This window comes from Eschrichtius robustus, chromosome 6, assembly GCF_028021215.1.
Source record: "Eschrichtius robustus isolate mEscRob2 chromosome 6, mEscRob2.pri, whole genome shotgun sequence".
Classification (NCBI taxonomy): Eukaryota; Metazoa; Chordata; class Mammalia; order Artiodactyla; family Eschrichtiidae; genus Eschrichtius; species Eschrichtius robustus.
In genome coordinates, this window is record NC_090829.1 from 128,957,074 (window position 1) to 128,972,669 (window position 15,596).

The following is a 15,596-nucleotide window of genomic DNA, read 5'->3' on the forward strand; positions in this document are numbered from 1 at the left end:
GGTAATGTAGTCTTCAGATACCACCTAAAAACTGTATCAATTTTGTGAGACTATCTACCTAAAAACATCAATAGCTTTGTTGCCTTTTATATGAGTGTCCTAATTTAACCTTCCTAAGTAACAGAAAATCACTTCTTTTCTGAGTATCGATTACTGTATCCTGCTGAAATCTTGAGGGATTTCAGCAGGATACAATAATGGGGTAAGAGGGTTTCTGACCTTCTGGAGCATAGTGCCAGACCACTGTGCTTTTACTGTTTCAGGGCTACATTTTACAGCTCTTCTGGTTTCTCTTTTATTGTCAAATGATTTTACTTCTTTCTCTCAGCTTACCTGTCTGGCATGCCCTATGCACCCAAATGACTATTTTATTGTTTTTGCTCTAAATAGTTAGTGGCCTAGAAAATTAGAACAGAAAAATAGTAGAACTATTTCTACTACATATGAATGAATGGGCTCTGCTTGCAAATGTGAGTAGCTCCCTACCAGTAAATTGAAAAGGTTTGATGATATGATATCAGCTTAGTCTTCTAACAAAGATGTATGTGTGTTTGCTTTTTCGTTTTGTTTTTCCATCGTCTTGGGCTTTGACTGTCCCCTTGGTTCTCTCCTAAGCTCTGGAGTTGAAATGTCAGAACTGCCACCATCTGAAAATCCTGTTGATTAGTTCCTATTGTCATACTTTGGCTTTAACTGACTTAAGTCAGTTTCTGGTTGCAATCTACATGTTATTAAATTATTTAAATTCAAGTGTAAATGACAGTGCTACAGAGAGTATTGTAGCTTCAGTTCTGTATCTGTTTTGAAATGAATATAATTGAACTTTGCCACTGTGTCACAGCTACAGTGCCTTTCTTAGATTCTCATCATTCTGAAATTACTTTACTCACTATAGGCTACTGATAAAATTGAAGTCTTTGGTGGGATGGGGCAGTTAAAACACAAGACTGCCTAACCAACACATTCAAAAGTGAGAGAGCCTACGCGTGATGAAATGAATGAATGAATGAATATATTATGAGAATTTCCTGTCCAACAAATGCTGGTAACTGAATTTATTTATTTATTTAACACATAAATGGGGAATTCAAATGTGATTTCCTCAGTGCAAATGAATAAGATCTATTTCTAGCAAAAGTATGGTTTTGGTTGTTATCTACCATGAGATCCTTTGGAGTAGACACAGAAAGATGTATAAAATTTGTTGTAAAATTTTTAAAAATCTGAGTGTAGATTCTTTTAAATACAGAAATAATGTTTAAAAAATGAAAACAATACTGGGAGCATCTTTACTGCATGGAAAGTAAAATCATGAATTCCACAAACATGAAATAAATGAATCATTCCAGAAATATGGCAATAGGAACAAAATTCTGCACAGCATTGTAATTAGCTGACCTAATACTTACACAGGGAAAAAAAAGTTGGTCCCATTTTAGCCATAAGTATTTGCTGCCTTAGCAACTAAATCTGTTCATTTAGTGATTCAAAGTTTAGCTCAACCTTTTGGAATGAGTAATGTGTGATTTTGAAATGAAATATTAATGTTATTCCATTTTTAGGAAACTTGAAAAAAAACAGTAAAAGTAATATTAAGAGTGGAAACTAAGATTCCACCCAAGAGGAACGTTATTAGATATGGACTTGATCAATGTAGGTAGGCAGATAATTAGGTAAGCATTCACTCCAGGACTATATCAGCATATAATCAGCATTATAAACTGGGCTAACTAAACAGAAAATTACCACTTTATTATTAGTCTAGGAAAAACCTAATACATTGATTCTTGATATTGTTTCTGAATCGTGAAGATATTAGGCCATCCTTTCAACTAACAAAGAACATTTATTTTGTATTAAGGGAAATTTTAAAGCAAGATGGGTGTGGATTGTTTTCAGGAATAGGAAATGTTAAGTAGTTGAGAGTAGCTAAAGCATTACCAGTTCACCATTAACATAGCAAAAATGAGTTTATGAACATTTTGGCTACAAGATAGCAAAGAACTGTGTAGTGGAATTTCTTTTTGTCTGAAAAGAACTGAATTTATTAATTGTTGTGTAATTATGTAGCCAAAGCTCAAGATGGCCAGCTCACTAAGAAATTACAAAAATTTCAAGCCATAAACTTTGTGGAACAAGGAAAGACAGTTATTACAGATTCTGTTTATCTAACTCTGAACCATACATCATGAGATAAAATTGTGAACAATTATCATGATCAAGAATTTCTGTCACATTCACTTCAACCACCAGTTTTAGAAAGAGACATGTTTTAAGAGAAAAAAAAAAAAAAGGAATGAGATATCCATTTCTGTAATATGAGAAACTTGAACGCTGTGGTCTCTGAAGATCTCTTCCAACTCTACCTCATCTCTTCTCCTGTGTTTCTAATATTTTAAGGTAACAAGGAATGCTAGGAAATTAGCAACAGCTTGTTTCAAAGATTACTTAAGGGTCAGAATTTACTATTTCTAAAACTGTGACTTCCTTAGTATTTTTATATAATTTACAGCACTAATCCTAGATTTACAGAACTTAACAAAATGTGCTATGCTCTTGAACTGTACTTAGGGGATAAAGCCAAGGATTTTCTTTTGAAGTTCTTAAACTGTTTTCTCAGCATTCAGAATGATTTTCTATTCCTGTTCTGCAGTTTTCACTCCACTTTCAGGAAAACAGGCTGTCAGGATGAAACCAAACTTTTTAGTGAATGCAAATCTAAAGAGCTTCCATTCTTGGTTTTATGTCGCCATAAAGAGAATCTGACAGAACTGTCACCTACATTTTAACCACACCCCTCTAATAAGAATGTAACAAATAATGCTGTGAGTCATATTAATAGCAGGGAAACAAGACTATCTGCCAATGTTCTCACAGTAAGCTAGTGGTGAAAGAGGGAATAAAAGCCAGGCTTTCAGGGCACTGGCTAGGCATTCTGTGTGGTCTCCCACATTGCTTCTCTTTGAACTTTGCAAATTCAAAAGCAAAAATACCATAGCTATAATGCCACCGAGAATGTTGGCATTACACACCAATGGACAGTCCCCTCCCTCGTTCCTTTTTCTGACACTGTCTAAGCAACCATTGTCTTAGAGGGTAAGGTGAACATCACGAGGATATAATGAAGTACAACTTGCAATAATTCCAAGTTCTGTTGCTGAGCCTATGAAACTATACATACCATGGCCATCATCCAGGAATTCTGTGATGGTGGTTGAGGTGCATTTGGACCAGGGCTTGGATGCATCGATGCTGGTTAGGATGGAAGACATTAAGCGCTTATCTTCTGTGGAACCGAAATTTTCTTCACAGAATTTGGAATCGTCATGGGAGAGGCCAAGTAGATGTCCTAAAGGACAGAACAAATGAAGTGCAAATAATGAGTGATTTTTGCATTTCTGCTTTTCCGTGGCAATTATACTAGCACTTGACTTTTTTCCTCCCAATTGTATATGAGTTTATTTTAACTGCCTTTTCACACAGAGGCTGGACCCCCGGGTAAATTAAAGCTGCATGTAGTTAAGAGTGGTCACTTCTGGTGAATATTTAGAGGAAAACTGAAAAATTACACTAGAGTAGATGTTCCTATAATCCACCTGGATCACACATGCTCAAGGATATGTAGAAACAGGCCTTATTTAGAATCTAGAATTTGCAAGGCAACTGTGGGATTATGTCATAGCCGTCACTACATATTATTTTGAATGCTTGTCTAATTTTCCATCTTCTCTGATCAACTATAAGCCGCAGGAGATCAGAGAGAATCTCCCTGCCTCCCCCCGCCATCCACCGTTGAAAAAAATCTGTATTTAACTCAATGTTCTGCAAGTTACAAACACTTAATAGATGGTATTTGAATGTCAGTGACTTCTATTTTCTTGGCCAAGTAAATAGGTAGCCATAAAAGAGATGACTAGAGGAGGAAAAAAAAAAAGAAGATTTCAAGTAAATTTCTGTTTCCATGCATATGTAAGCTTGCTTCACTCCCATTTCTTTTAGTTATTTAGTGAGTTGTGAATGTATACTAGTCCCACAAGTAAATGGTATATTTTGAAGATATACCCACTTACACTTAAGAAATGTCTAAAGCACCAAGATGCCCATTACAGAGTGTTAGCGCTTAGAGAGAAAACAAATACTGAGAAGGTAAGTGATTGTCCAAAACTACTCAGGTGGTGTTTGTGCTTAAGTCTACGAAACACGCTCTCTGCACTCCCACACTGCCATTCCCATTCTATCAAGCTAGGTATTATTTCACGGAGTACATACCTCATTCTTATAATCTGACTAAATTTTTTTGATTACATAAGACTAATTTTCACATAGTCTAAAGGTATAATGCATTCTCCAATCAATTTAAAATATTGTTGAAAAAAATCCAGGACAACAGTTTGGAGAGACTCTAAAAGGTAGACAAGTCATCCTAGTAGTGTTTTTTGCAAAGCTTTATAGAATCATACACAAACCACCAAAAAAAAAAAAATGTGGAAAATACCACAGAAATGTGATTACTGCATTCCCCTTGGGTTCCGGAATGCCAACGGCAGGAACTTTGTCCATTCCGCCAAGAAAAAGTCCAGTGAGCAACAGTAAAACCCAACAGAGATGAAATTTTTTATGCCAAATTCCAACTACTTTTGGCCAACTTGTTAAATCACTAACACCTCATAACAGAATTGTCCACAAGCAGCTGGTTGATGTTGTGGTTGAAACTAAGTGGCCAGGGCTCAGTGACCTTCTAAGGCTACACATTTTGATGCTATTTATGCAGTTATTTACTTCAGTAGCATTTACTAGGCTAGTCAGTTTTCTGCGGGAAACCCTCTCACCACCACTCACTTTCTATTTGGTCAGCAGCATAAACGCGCATCATAATCTGTAAAGTATCTTCCAAATAACATGCAAAAGAAGACTGGAAAGAACTCGTCCAATTTTTGGGTGGTGTGTTGAGTTTTTCACCGCACTCACAGAAAAATAGAACCTTTCATTCATGTCCTATTCAAAACTGTTAGAAGTTACTTAGTATATATCAAACACTGTTGAGAATGTAGAATGTTTATCAGCTAACACTGTGGGATTAGTGCGGAAGTTTCATACTTGAGTTTCCCCACCCCCCCCCCCCCCCCGCCCGGCATAGAAGAGAAAGGGAAAGTGGCCTAAGGGGACCTCTATAATATGAATCCAGGTTTTCTACTTTAAAAAACGTGATCTTTGCACTCTATTTCATAAGATATTTATATTTATTTAATGGAGTAATAGTCTTTTCCTCCAAATGTATCTAAATAAATAGCACTTTTTATATGCCTTTGTGTTACTGCATCAAGAGACATTCCCTTCATTTGGAGGCTAAATTTTAGATTTCCGATTTAAATACAAGCCAGGTGGTAAACACCACATTCGCTTTGAGGGACCTGGGACCTCCATTTTTTTCTTTTATACAGAATGGTGAAGCCTATAATGTTAAATATCAATTATCTAAGCAAAGCAATTTATTTTAAGATATTTTGGTCTCTTTTAATGAATCTTTTGGCATGCTCTCTGGCCCCTAAGTTGCTAATTTATCAATGTAATTTACTTGTTGCTGAAGATACATGTACGAAATGCTTAGACGGCCATCAGAAAAGATTGCCATTCTGGGCATGAACACATCTCAGTTCCACTTTAGCAAGAGCTGAAACGAGATGTGAATTTTGTAAGATCTCCAAGAGTCAGTCAGAAAGGGACTGCTCGAGGGTCAGCTGAGAGAGACAGACTCCTTGGAGGGAGGATGAATGTTCTGTTCTCCATGAAGAAAGCTTGTCAGCTGGCTGGGAGAGGTATGCTCTCCCAAGGACAATGAGAGTCATGGGCAATGTGAAGAACGTTTAGGCACCCAAAGGAACAGGCAGCCAGTGCCACAGGGGCTGGAACCAGGGCACAGCAAGAGAGACCCATGTGATTTCCCTTCAGGAGCCGAAGAGGAATTGAAATGGAAGAACAATGTGAGGGATGTCTGGAAGCTCTCCTGGAGAGACGTGACAGGCATACTAAAGGCTGTGAGCGGCCACAGAAATGGCATTTTCAAATGTGATTCCCCCAATCATTAAGCTAGGACACCTAACGTCAGTCTGAAATCTGCCAATATCTTTGAACCCTGAAATGACAAGATACATATAAAAGCATACGTTATTTTCAAGGGACACTTACATTAGAGATCACACACTATGATATTCAAAGCTTTTTAACAGAGAAAAATCTGGAATCTAGGAAATTTCAAATGTAATGTCACAGCTGACAACAACACATTTTAAGGAAATGTTGTGAAGAGCTTAATCAGAATTTATCACCATGTCACTGATCGCCTAGGAGTGACTTTTCCAGTGAGACTGTTCCTAAATCATCCACAGAAATGTTTAAGGATTAGAGATTAAGCATTTCTCCCACAAGCAGCCTTGGGCAGGATTAGTGCAGCTGAGATTTAAACACGTGTGCCCCAGAGAATAAAACAATGTTGGAGAAAATATTGACAACTCCTAAAAAATAACGTATGGTTTTTTAATCAAAATGTATTTTATGATGAGTTTTTAGAGCAATGCAGACCAGAGTTAGTTGAGGGGTGAGGTCTTGGAGGAGTCAGGGCGATGGGTTCCAGAAAGCCACAGAGAAAGGCGATTCTTTCCCTTGAAAGACAGAGGAGATACTTCTTTCTGTACTCCAGGTATAGGAAAAGAGTGAGGAGGGTTCAAGGCAATTTGGAAGGGTAAAGGAAGAGATCTGAGGAAGTTCAACCAAGCTACCTTAGTAAAATAGGATGTGAAAAAGCCTAGTGAGAGGACAGGGCTGATATGCATTAAGGACCACAATCCAAGGTCTGGGTTTAAAGCAGAGGTCCCAAAGACTCGCTGCAAGGAAGCATGAGCATTTGTATTTGGAACCATTTGTAATCAGTAGACGTGCAAAAGATTGAAGAGCGGTTTGTTGGCCTTAATGAAGTTAGGCAATCTTATTTACAATACTATCTTTCTTAGTGAATCTTTAATTCTTGACTCCTGTTATTGGAAGCCACTTCTCACCTAAAATCCCGACAGAGTTAAGGACCAAACAGTTATGTAGTGGGTGAGTTTGTTAATGGCATTTGTATTCACACACTACATTTTTTTAAAAAGTATTACAGAAGTCAGAGTAAAATTTACAGAGTAATGCAGGGGTCCAATTCAGTATTTTCCCAAGTGATGCAGCCTCCAGAACTGTGTCTTGCTGTTTGAAATCATTAGTAAAACCCAAGGTGTAAATTAAGCGGGCTTCTGCATAAAATACTGACCTATTCTTTTTTTTTTTAAATTTTTTTTAACATCTTTATTGGAGTATAATTGCTTTACAACGGTGTGTTAGTTTCTGCTTTATAACAAAGTGAATCAGCTATACATATACACATATATTAATAGATATTAAATCATGTCATAAATACAACAGTCCTGCTGAGTGCCCATCACACAAAATAACCTCAGGAAGGAATTTATTTGAATTATGCTAAGGAAATGAGTTTCATGGTAAATTACATTAAAGCAAAGTCTGTAGGGTAAGAGTCTGAGTTATAGTGTTAGTTCAGAAATAGCAAACAATTAGTCACCTGATAATTTTTCTAGGACAGTAATCGTCTTTTAAAATTGGTAAATGGGTGACATTTCATTAAATAAATTTCATCTTGGACATTCACAATGTAGATTTAAAAAGCATCTTGTCTCCTTAAATTCACAAGTGAATCTGGTGTTCTAAAATCTGAGATAATGGACACCCGGGTAAAGACACATTACTTTAAAGGAAAATGTTGGTTCAGCTTCTTATTCAACTCAGTTATTACCGTACAACTAGGGATGACTTATAACATTAACCTCAGGAGGGAAACTGGGTTGTTTTTCTAAACGTTGGTCTGTAAATTAAACAGAATTTCAAGCTCTTGTCTCCTGACCCCAAACTGACCAACAGACAAGGGGACACAACACCACATCTTTAAAAAATGTCACAAGAAGCTCTGTCATGTGTTTACTTAAGAAAGCACTGCTCGGATGAAGCATCTGTTTCTTAATGACGTGATGTTTTTATTTTTACCTAATTTTCCAGCTAAGATTATTGAGGTGCAGGAAGGTCTTGCCAGGGGTTGAAAAGAGAGTCAAAAGCTCACATGGGATCAGAATCTAGACTCCTTGGTGAAGGAAACCAGGAGCTCCAATAATTGGATCCTGCGTGTCTATTCAAACGCAAATCCTTATGTAGCAGTGATAAAACTCTTAAACTTCCCTTTCAAAACATTAAACATAAATGCTAAATGTTATATCAATGATGTAATTTAGAAGGAAGAAAACAAATTTTTTTCACCTTATAAAAATAGCTGTGTCAATAACCTTTTGAATCAAATTCAGGATTATCTCCTTCAAAAGGAACACTAGCAAACCATTATAGGATAGTGTCCAAATCTCGGGCTCTAGAGCCAGATGAACCGGGTTCAAATTTTCCCCAAGCAGTATACTAGTTGTTGACCTTAGACCGGTTTAGAAACTTCTCTGTGTATCAGCGTCCCCTCTTGGGTGACTCATTAATAGTACGTACCTCATGGGATTTTGTGAGGCTTAAAGGATATAAAAGATGCAAAGTGCTTAGAATACGTGCTTAACAAATATAAATACCCAGTGATTGTTAGTTAACTTCATTGTTCTCACTAATATCTTGGTTTTGCTATAACTTTACTTATGGGTATTCTAGTCTTTGGTAGTTTTTGGTAAATTTTGATATTACTAGACACTCTTGATTTGTGAGAGAAGGTGAAATTTTCTATTCGTAAGAGGAAAAATCACTCATTAAGTGTGTGATATATTTATTTTATGCCACCTTCAACTTGTTGGCTTTCCACACACGTGACAGACAATCTACAGGCCTCCCCGAGAGAAATACGAATTGGGATTTGATTTAAAAACAAACCGACTGATACTAAACGCTAAATCTTTCAATGCTGCCTCCGGACATGGAGCAAAGACCTATTCCCACCTTTCATCTGGGGGCCAAGAAAGACACAGTGTGGCATTGCTCCAAACTGGACAGAAAAAAACGCTCAGTTCATGCTGATTAAAGCTATGGGTTTGAGGGTAAATACCAAGTTTAAACCTAGCTTCCTTTTACCTCACATCTCACAGCCAGTCCTGACATCTGATTCTGTGCACTTGGCTTTGGTGTATGGTGTTTCCAGGGCCTCTGCAGCTTTTCAAAACATGGCCTCGTTTAATCTAATCATCGGTGGGAGCAGAGTCACATGCAGATCAACATAACCAGAGAACCGCAGAGAATCACTCCAACTGCAGCAAAACATATGCAGCCATACTGTTGTGTCTCAACCACTTCCTAAGCCTCCAGCTGAATACTTGGCCCTGACACTTTGCCTGATTTTAGCTTAAGAAGCATTTTGGAGACTTTCATGGTGGAGAGATCCACTTAGCACGTTTTATAATTAACTACTCTAAGGTTAAGCTTCGGCCTATTTGCAAATTATGGATTTCATTAGTCTAAATAAAATCAGATTGCTCCCCCTAGCACATTAGAAACTGGCCTAACATCAGTAAAATTATTATGCTGGAGAACCATGTGTGCAGCAGGTGAAATCTTTATTATTGAAAGCTGATAATAAAAGTTTGACAAGTTAAAAATATAAACTCCAAATGTAAACTTACATTCACTTGAAACTTGCTACAGTTCACATTTGGATTGTAAAACGGCTATAACCACATTCTTACCTCCACCCAAGGTCCAGGGATGGGGACTGAGTTCTTGATAGTTTAAAACAATTTTCTTAAACGTCCTAACAATTTACTCAGTGTTGACATGCCCCTAACATAGCAAGATGGCAGGCAATTTGTTACTGTCTAGGCAGAGTCTAGACGCATCAAACTCTATTTTCCAGAAGCCTATATTGACATCAGTTGACTACGCATCTCCAGAATCTAGCTCTTTTTTTGGAAAGAACTAGCAGGAAAAGAGAAGTGTTCCCATTTACACGTGGCACATGAAGAGTCACTTTTCAGAACTGTTCATTTAAGTCACTTCATCATGACTTTAACATCATGGATAGAAAAGGTACAAGATAAGGGCTTCAGGCTTGCCTCTGTTTATTGACATTTTACATAATTCTCAATGTAGGGGCATTTTTTGATGAAGGGAGTAAAAGAACAAAAAGCTTTTTATTCAACTGTAATGACTTTGTATTTTAAACCGCTATGTACAGAAAGAGGAAGCAGTGAGTGGGACATTCCATGTGAAACGGAATTTAAATCGGTTAATAGAAGTATTAATCAAATTTATCATTTCACTTCTTATAGAAGAAATAAAGTAGAAAGATCATGGGAACAGCCTGGAAATTTTCTCCACAGCTTATGTTTTGAGCACAGGAACGTATTTACACCGTATGCATGAAGCAAATTGCTCATTTTGGAATGGACTGAAGCGAATTCAAAACACTCTGGCAAAACCGAGGTTTCACAACGTCATTTTATCACCATATGTAGCCTGGATATATAACCTCCAAATTTGCAAAGTAGTAAATGTCTAATAAAAGGGAAGGGAGGAAATTACATAAGAAGAACAGAGTAGAATTAGAATCCAGAGCATAGTTAATTCAAGCTGATGGCTTCAAGCAACCATCTAAAAATAAAGCGCTGGGAACAGAATAGCGAGCTGCACTACCCAAAATCACACTGGCTGCAAAGGCAAAGCTCTGTAATTGTATACAGATGATTAGGAAATATTTTGTAAGGTTATCTTCCCTACAATTTTTAAGGCTTATACTTTATAACACATGTTCGCAATATTTAGGCGAAAAGTGAAATTAAAGAAAAATAAAGCAATTAGAAAACAAAGTGAATGAAAGCCAGATCCCTTTATGAAAGGGAAATTAAATCCATATCCCCCTATTCCCAGACCTTAAATTTCTCAGGTTAGGGCACATGTAATGCAAAAAGGGAAATTAAGTAGGCACTGTTTGATTGGAGAATGAATTACAGAGAATTCTAAAGAAGTAAATAGAAATGATCCAAACAAGAAATTAAAGGGAACACAGAACATAGTCAGACATCAAAGATTTAGGTATGATTTTTTTGCATAGAAACCCACATTTCTCCCACGTTGTGCTCTTATAAAACTATGTCCACTATTCTTGTATTATTAAGAAAAGTTCTTATTGTACACATACAGTTTTAATAAAATGTTCTCATTAGCAACTGGCTTCCTACCTCTCTGACTGCTGCCTGCCTGCATAACCTCTTGGTTTAGGAACTCAGGAGGGCTGGGAGAGATGATGCTGGAAGGTTCTTCATTCCAGTCCAGTTGCCTTGGGGATCAATGCAGCCTCAAAGAAGCTGCATTTACTGCCACAGTGGTTCCTTTACAAAGAAACCAGAGGCTGTCAATGTGTAAAAATGGATCAGTAGAGGATTGAAGGAAGAAACAGCCCTTCCTTCATGGAATCTGTAATCTCTATTTCACAAGGTCAGGATTTAGGGCTCATGATCTTATGGGCGGTTGTTGCCACAATTCCACTCTGTTGCTTCTTTCTTTCTTCTTTTTTTTTTTTTTGTTGGAGTAAAATTGCTTTACAATGTTGTGTTAGTTTCTGCCGTACAATGAAGTGAATCAGCTCTATGTATACCTATATCCCCTCCCTCTTGGACCTCCCTCTTCCCAAATTCCCCGCCCCCCCCCCACCCCGACATCTAGGTCATCACAGAGCACCGAGCTGAGCTCCCTGTGCCATACAGCAGGTTCCCACGAGCTAGCTATTTCACACGTGGTAGTGTATTTATGTCAAACCTAATCTCCTAATTCATACAACCCTCCCCTCCCCTTCCCGACCTGTGTCCACATGTCTGTTCTCTACATCTATGTCTCTATTCCTGCCCTGCAAATAGGTTCATCTGTACCATTTTTCTAGATTCCACACATACGCGTTAATATACGATATTTGTTTTTCTCTTTCTGGCTTACTTCACTCTATATGACAGACTCTAGGTCCATCCACATCTCTACAAATGACCCAATTTTGTTCCTTTTCATGGCTGAGTAATATTCCATTGTATATATGTACCACATCTTCTTTATGCATTCATATATTGTTGGACACTTAGGTTGTTTCCATGTCCTGGCTATTGTAAATAATGCTGCAATGAACATTGGGGTACATGTGTCCTTTTTGACCCACCTCCTAGAGTAATGAAAATAAAAACAAAAATAAACAAATGGGACTTAATTAAACTTAAAAGCTTTTGCACAGCAAAGGAAACCATAAACAAGACGAAAAGACAACCCTCAGAATGGGAGAAAATATTTGCAAATGAATCAACGGACAAAGGATTAATCTCCAAAACATACAAACAGCTCATGGAGCTCAATATCAAAAAAACAAACAACCCAATTAAAAAATGAGCAGAAGACCTAGTAAACATTTCCCCAAAGAAGACATACAGATGGCCAAGAGGCACATGAGAAGATGCTCAACATCCCTAATCATTAGAGAAATGCAAATCAAAACTACAATGAGGTATCACCTCACACCAGTCAGAGTGGCCATTACAAACAGCAAATGCTGGAGGGGGTGTGGAGAAAAGGAAACCCTTTTGTACCGTTGGTGGGAATGCAAATTGATACAGCCACTATGGAGAACAGTATGGAGGTTCCTTAAAAAACTAAAAATAGAACTACCATACGACCCAGCAATCCCACTACTGGGCATATACCCTGAGAAAACCATAATTCAAAAAGAGTCATCAGTATGCTAACACATATATATGGAATCTAAGGGAAAAAAAAAAAAAAAAAAGGCCATGAAGAACCTAGTGGCCAGATGGGAATAAAGACACAGACCTACTAGAGAATGGACTTGAGGATATGGGGAGGGGGAGGGGTGAGATGTGACAGGGTGAGAGAGTGTCATGGACATATATACACTACCAAATGTAAAATAGATAGGTAGTGGGAAGCAGCCGCATAGCACAGGGAGATCAGCTCGGTGCTTTGTGACCACCTAGAGGGGTGGGATAGGGAGGGTGGGAGGGAGGGAGATGCAAGAGGGAAGAGATATGGGAACATATGTATATGTATAAGTGATTCACTTTGTTTTAAAGCAGAAACTAACACACCATTGTAAAGCAATTATACTTCAATAAAGATGTTAAAAAAAAAAAAAAAAGACTCATGTACCCCAATGTTCACTGCAGCACTGTTGCTTATTTCTCATCATTCCTCTACTCAGTGTGAGACGAACCAGCCTCTACCTACCCAGGGCTTAGAACTTTTCTTACGGAACTTCTCTCGCTCTGAATAATGGTGATTAATTACTGGTGTACTTTTTAAATTGTCTCTGCGTCACTACAATGCTCTTGAGTATTTGAACTAATTCTTCTTAGCTTTGCTGCAAAATCAGAATATTGCCTTGGGTGGCTCTTGTGTTTCTCCCACTTATTCGTGCACATACAGAGATATGTAATAAATATCAATGAAGGATCAATGTTAGGCTGTATTTGTTATCAGTGAGTTTAATAGGCATGAATGAGAGATAGGTGAAGACATAATCCCAGCCCCAAAGCTCAAATGGCATTTGTGTTTTAAAAACACTTTCAGACATACCAGGTCTTCTACTGCAGCCACCACAGAGCCATGCCTCATTCATTATTATTAGTTCACTTACTAGGGAAGAAATGGAGACTCATTGTCTGAATCTCTTTCCTGAGATAAAAGAGAACATGGAGAGAGAGCTGGGATTCCATCTTGAAGCTAAAGATGCTCAATTAATAAAGTATTAAATTGAATTGTTATCAGTGATGCTATTGGACAGTTATTTACATTAAGATGTTATGTTTGTGTTTTTTTGCTTAGGTGGTAAGAAGAGTGTCAGTTAAGAGAATTAAGATCATGATTAATACATACGAACTGGAATTTAAGTACTGATTTCTATTTTACTGCTCCAATATACTGACTGATACAGTTACACTTTTGATGTGAAGTTATTTTAAGTCCCAAAAGAAAACATAGCAGCCAAAAATCAACACATTGTGAAATGTTCTTTGCCTACTAAAATTATGGGAAAAAAGTTTTAATTTCTATTTTAAAATTATGGTTTTAGCTTAAGAAAACAATCTGCTTAATAAAATACAGCAAAAAAGTACAATAATTATCAAGCCATACTTTGCCTCCAAAAAGATAATGCTAAAAGGTGACACATTAAAAAAGTAAATGAACTAGTTAATTAAAAAGAGAAACAGAAGTGTATATGGATATAAATAACAGCTGGTATCTGTAACTTACCCAACTTGGTCCCTGAAATAATTCAATGAAATAGGCATTATTATGCCTATATTTCAGATATGAAAACCGAAGCTTAGAGAGTTTAAATAATCAGACCAGCGTGACACAGGTAGAAAGTACTTTAGCAAGAACTGAGCCCAGATGCGTATAATTCTAACATTTAATCCTAAGTACTAAATTAACTTCTTATGTACCTAGTAGCTAGGTCAATTATTAGGAAACACATATTCCTAATTGCTGGGATACTTTTCATATTTAACTCAGTCCTAAATTTCTAGTTTTAGGATTTAGATGAGTTTCTTAATGTCACCAGGTAAGTGACATTTTAAAACCAACCCTGGTAACAGGTTTTGTTTCATTTGCTTTGCTGTTAAAAACAAGACAGGAATGTTGTCCATAAGCTATTGATTACCTTTTCCAGGAGCTGTTATCCCTTACAGTGGAATAAAACCTGATGAATTTCTGTGTAAACTGATTAGCCCTGGATGAATCAGTAGAGTAACTTCTAAGGCAAACATCTCTGCATTCCATTGTCAACTGTGACAAATTTTGTCTGAGTCCTTTATGGATGCTTCAAAAGACAGTAGCACTAGCGAATTTCTCTTAAACTTTTAAATGGCACTGACATAAAGGAAATATCTACTGTGTATGCCTGACTTTGTTTTCCTTCCATCTTACTAGTTAACCCTAAAAGTACAAATATAAACAAATGTAATCCCCAATGCTGCATCTGAACCAGGAGAAATCTGGAATTAATTGCCACGTATTTTGGTTCCTGTTGCAGCTGTTACAAGTGTTTGATTTGGCCAGGGAAGAGAAAAGACACTGCATACCAATTTCGTGAGCCACGGTGAAGGCTGCATGGAGACCATCATCTTCAATCACAGCACAGCTGCGTTCGGGAGAACATATGGTCCCAACGTCTGCCATTCCCAGGGTGTCACATGAATGATGACCACATAAATCCTGCCCGGGAGAAAGAAAGAAATCATTAAAATCAATTTACATCCAGAAGGAGCCACCTTGTAGAGTCACTTGCTCGCTCCAGATGTCAACACTGGGATATGTTTATGGCATCACCTGCTCAGCTCTGGAAACCTTCCAAAGACAAACTAATAGCGTTGACTCTTCTAAGCTTCTCTGGGTCCCAGAAGCGCAGAAGGGACTCAATTACGTTTTAAAAGATGTCATAAGATTGTGGCTTGTCCATTACAATAGCAGTCGCAGCCTTAACAAAGCTGTACTGTGTACGTGCAGGTACATATGCCATGGATCAC

The 15,596-nt window shown here is 37.5% G+C and overlaps 1 protein-coding gene across 1 annotated transcript in view; it reads right to left on the reverse strand.

The window, feature by feature from the left end:
• Positions 1 to 15,596, reverse strand: part of ADAMTS5 (ADAM metallopeptidase with thrombospondin type 1 motif 5) — a 46,681-nt gene that overhangs the window by 18,374 nt on the left and 12,711 nt on the right. Inside the window, exons 2-3 of the mRNA XM_068546945.1 lie at positions 15,153 to 15,285; positions 3,182 to 3,349 (exon numbers count right to left, since the gene is read on the reverse strand). Of these exons, the coding sequence (XP_068403046.1) occupies positions 3,182 to 3,349; positions 15,153 to 15,285 (301 nt within the window). The remainder of the gene's footprint in view (positions 1 to 3,181; positions 3,350 to 15,152; positions 15,286 to 15,596) is intronic.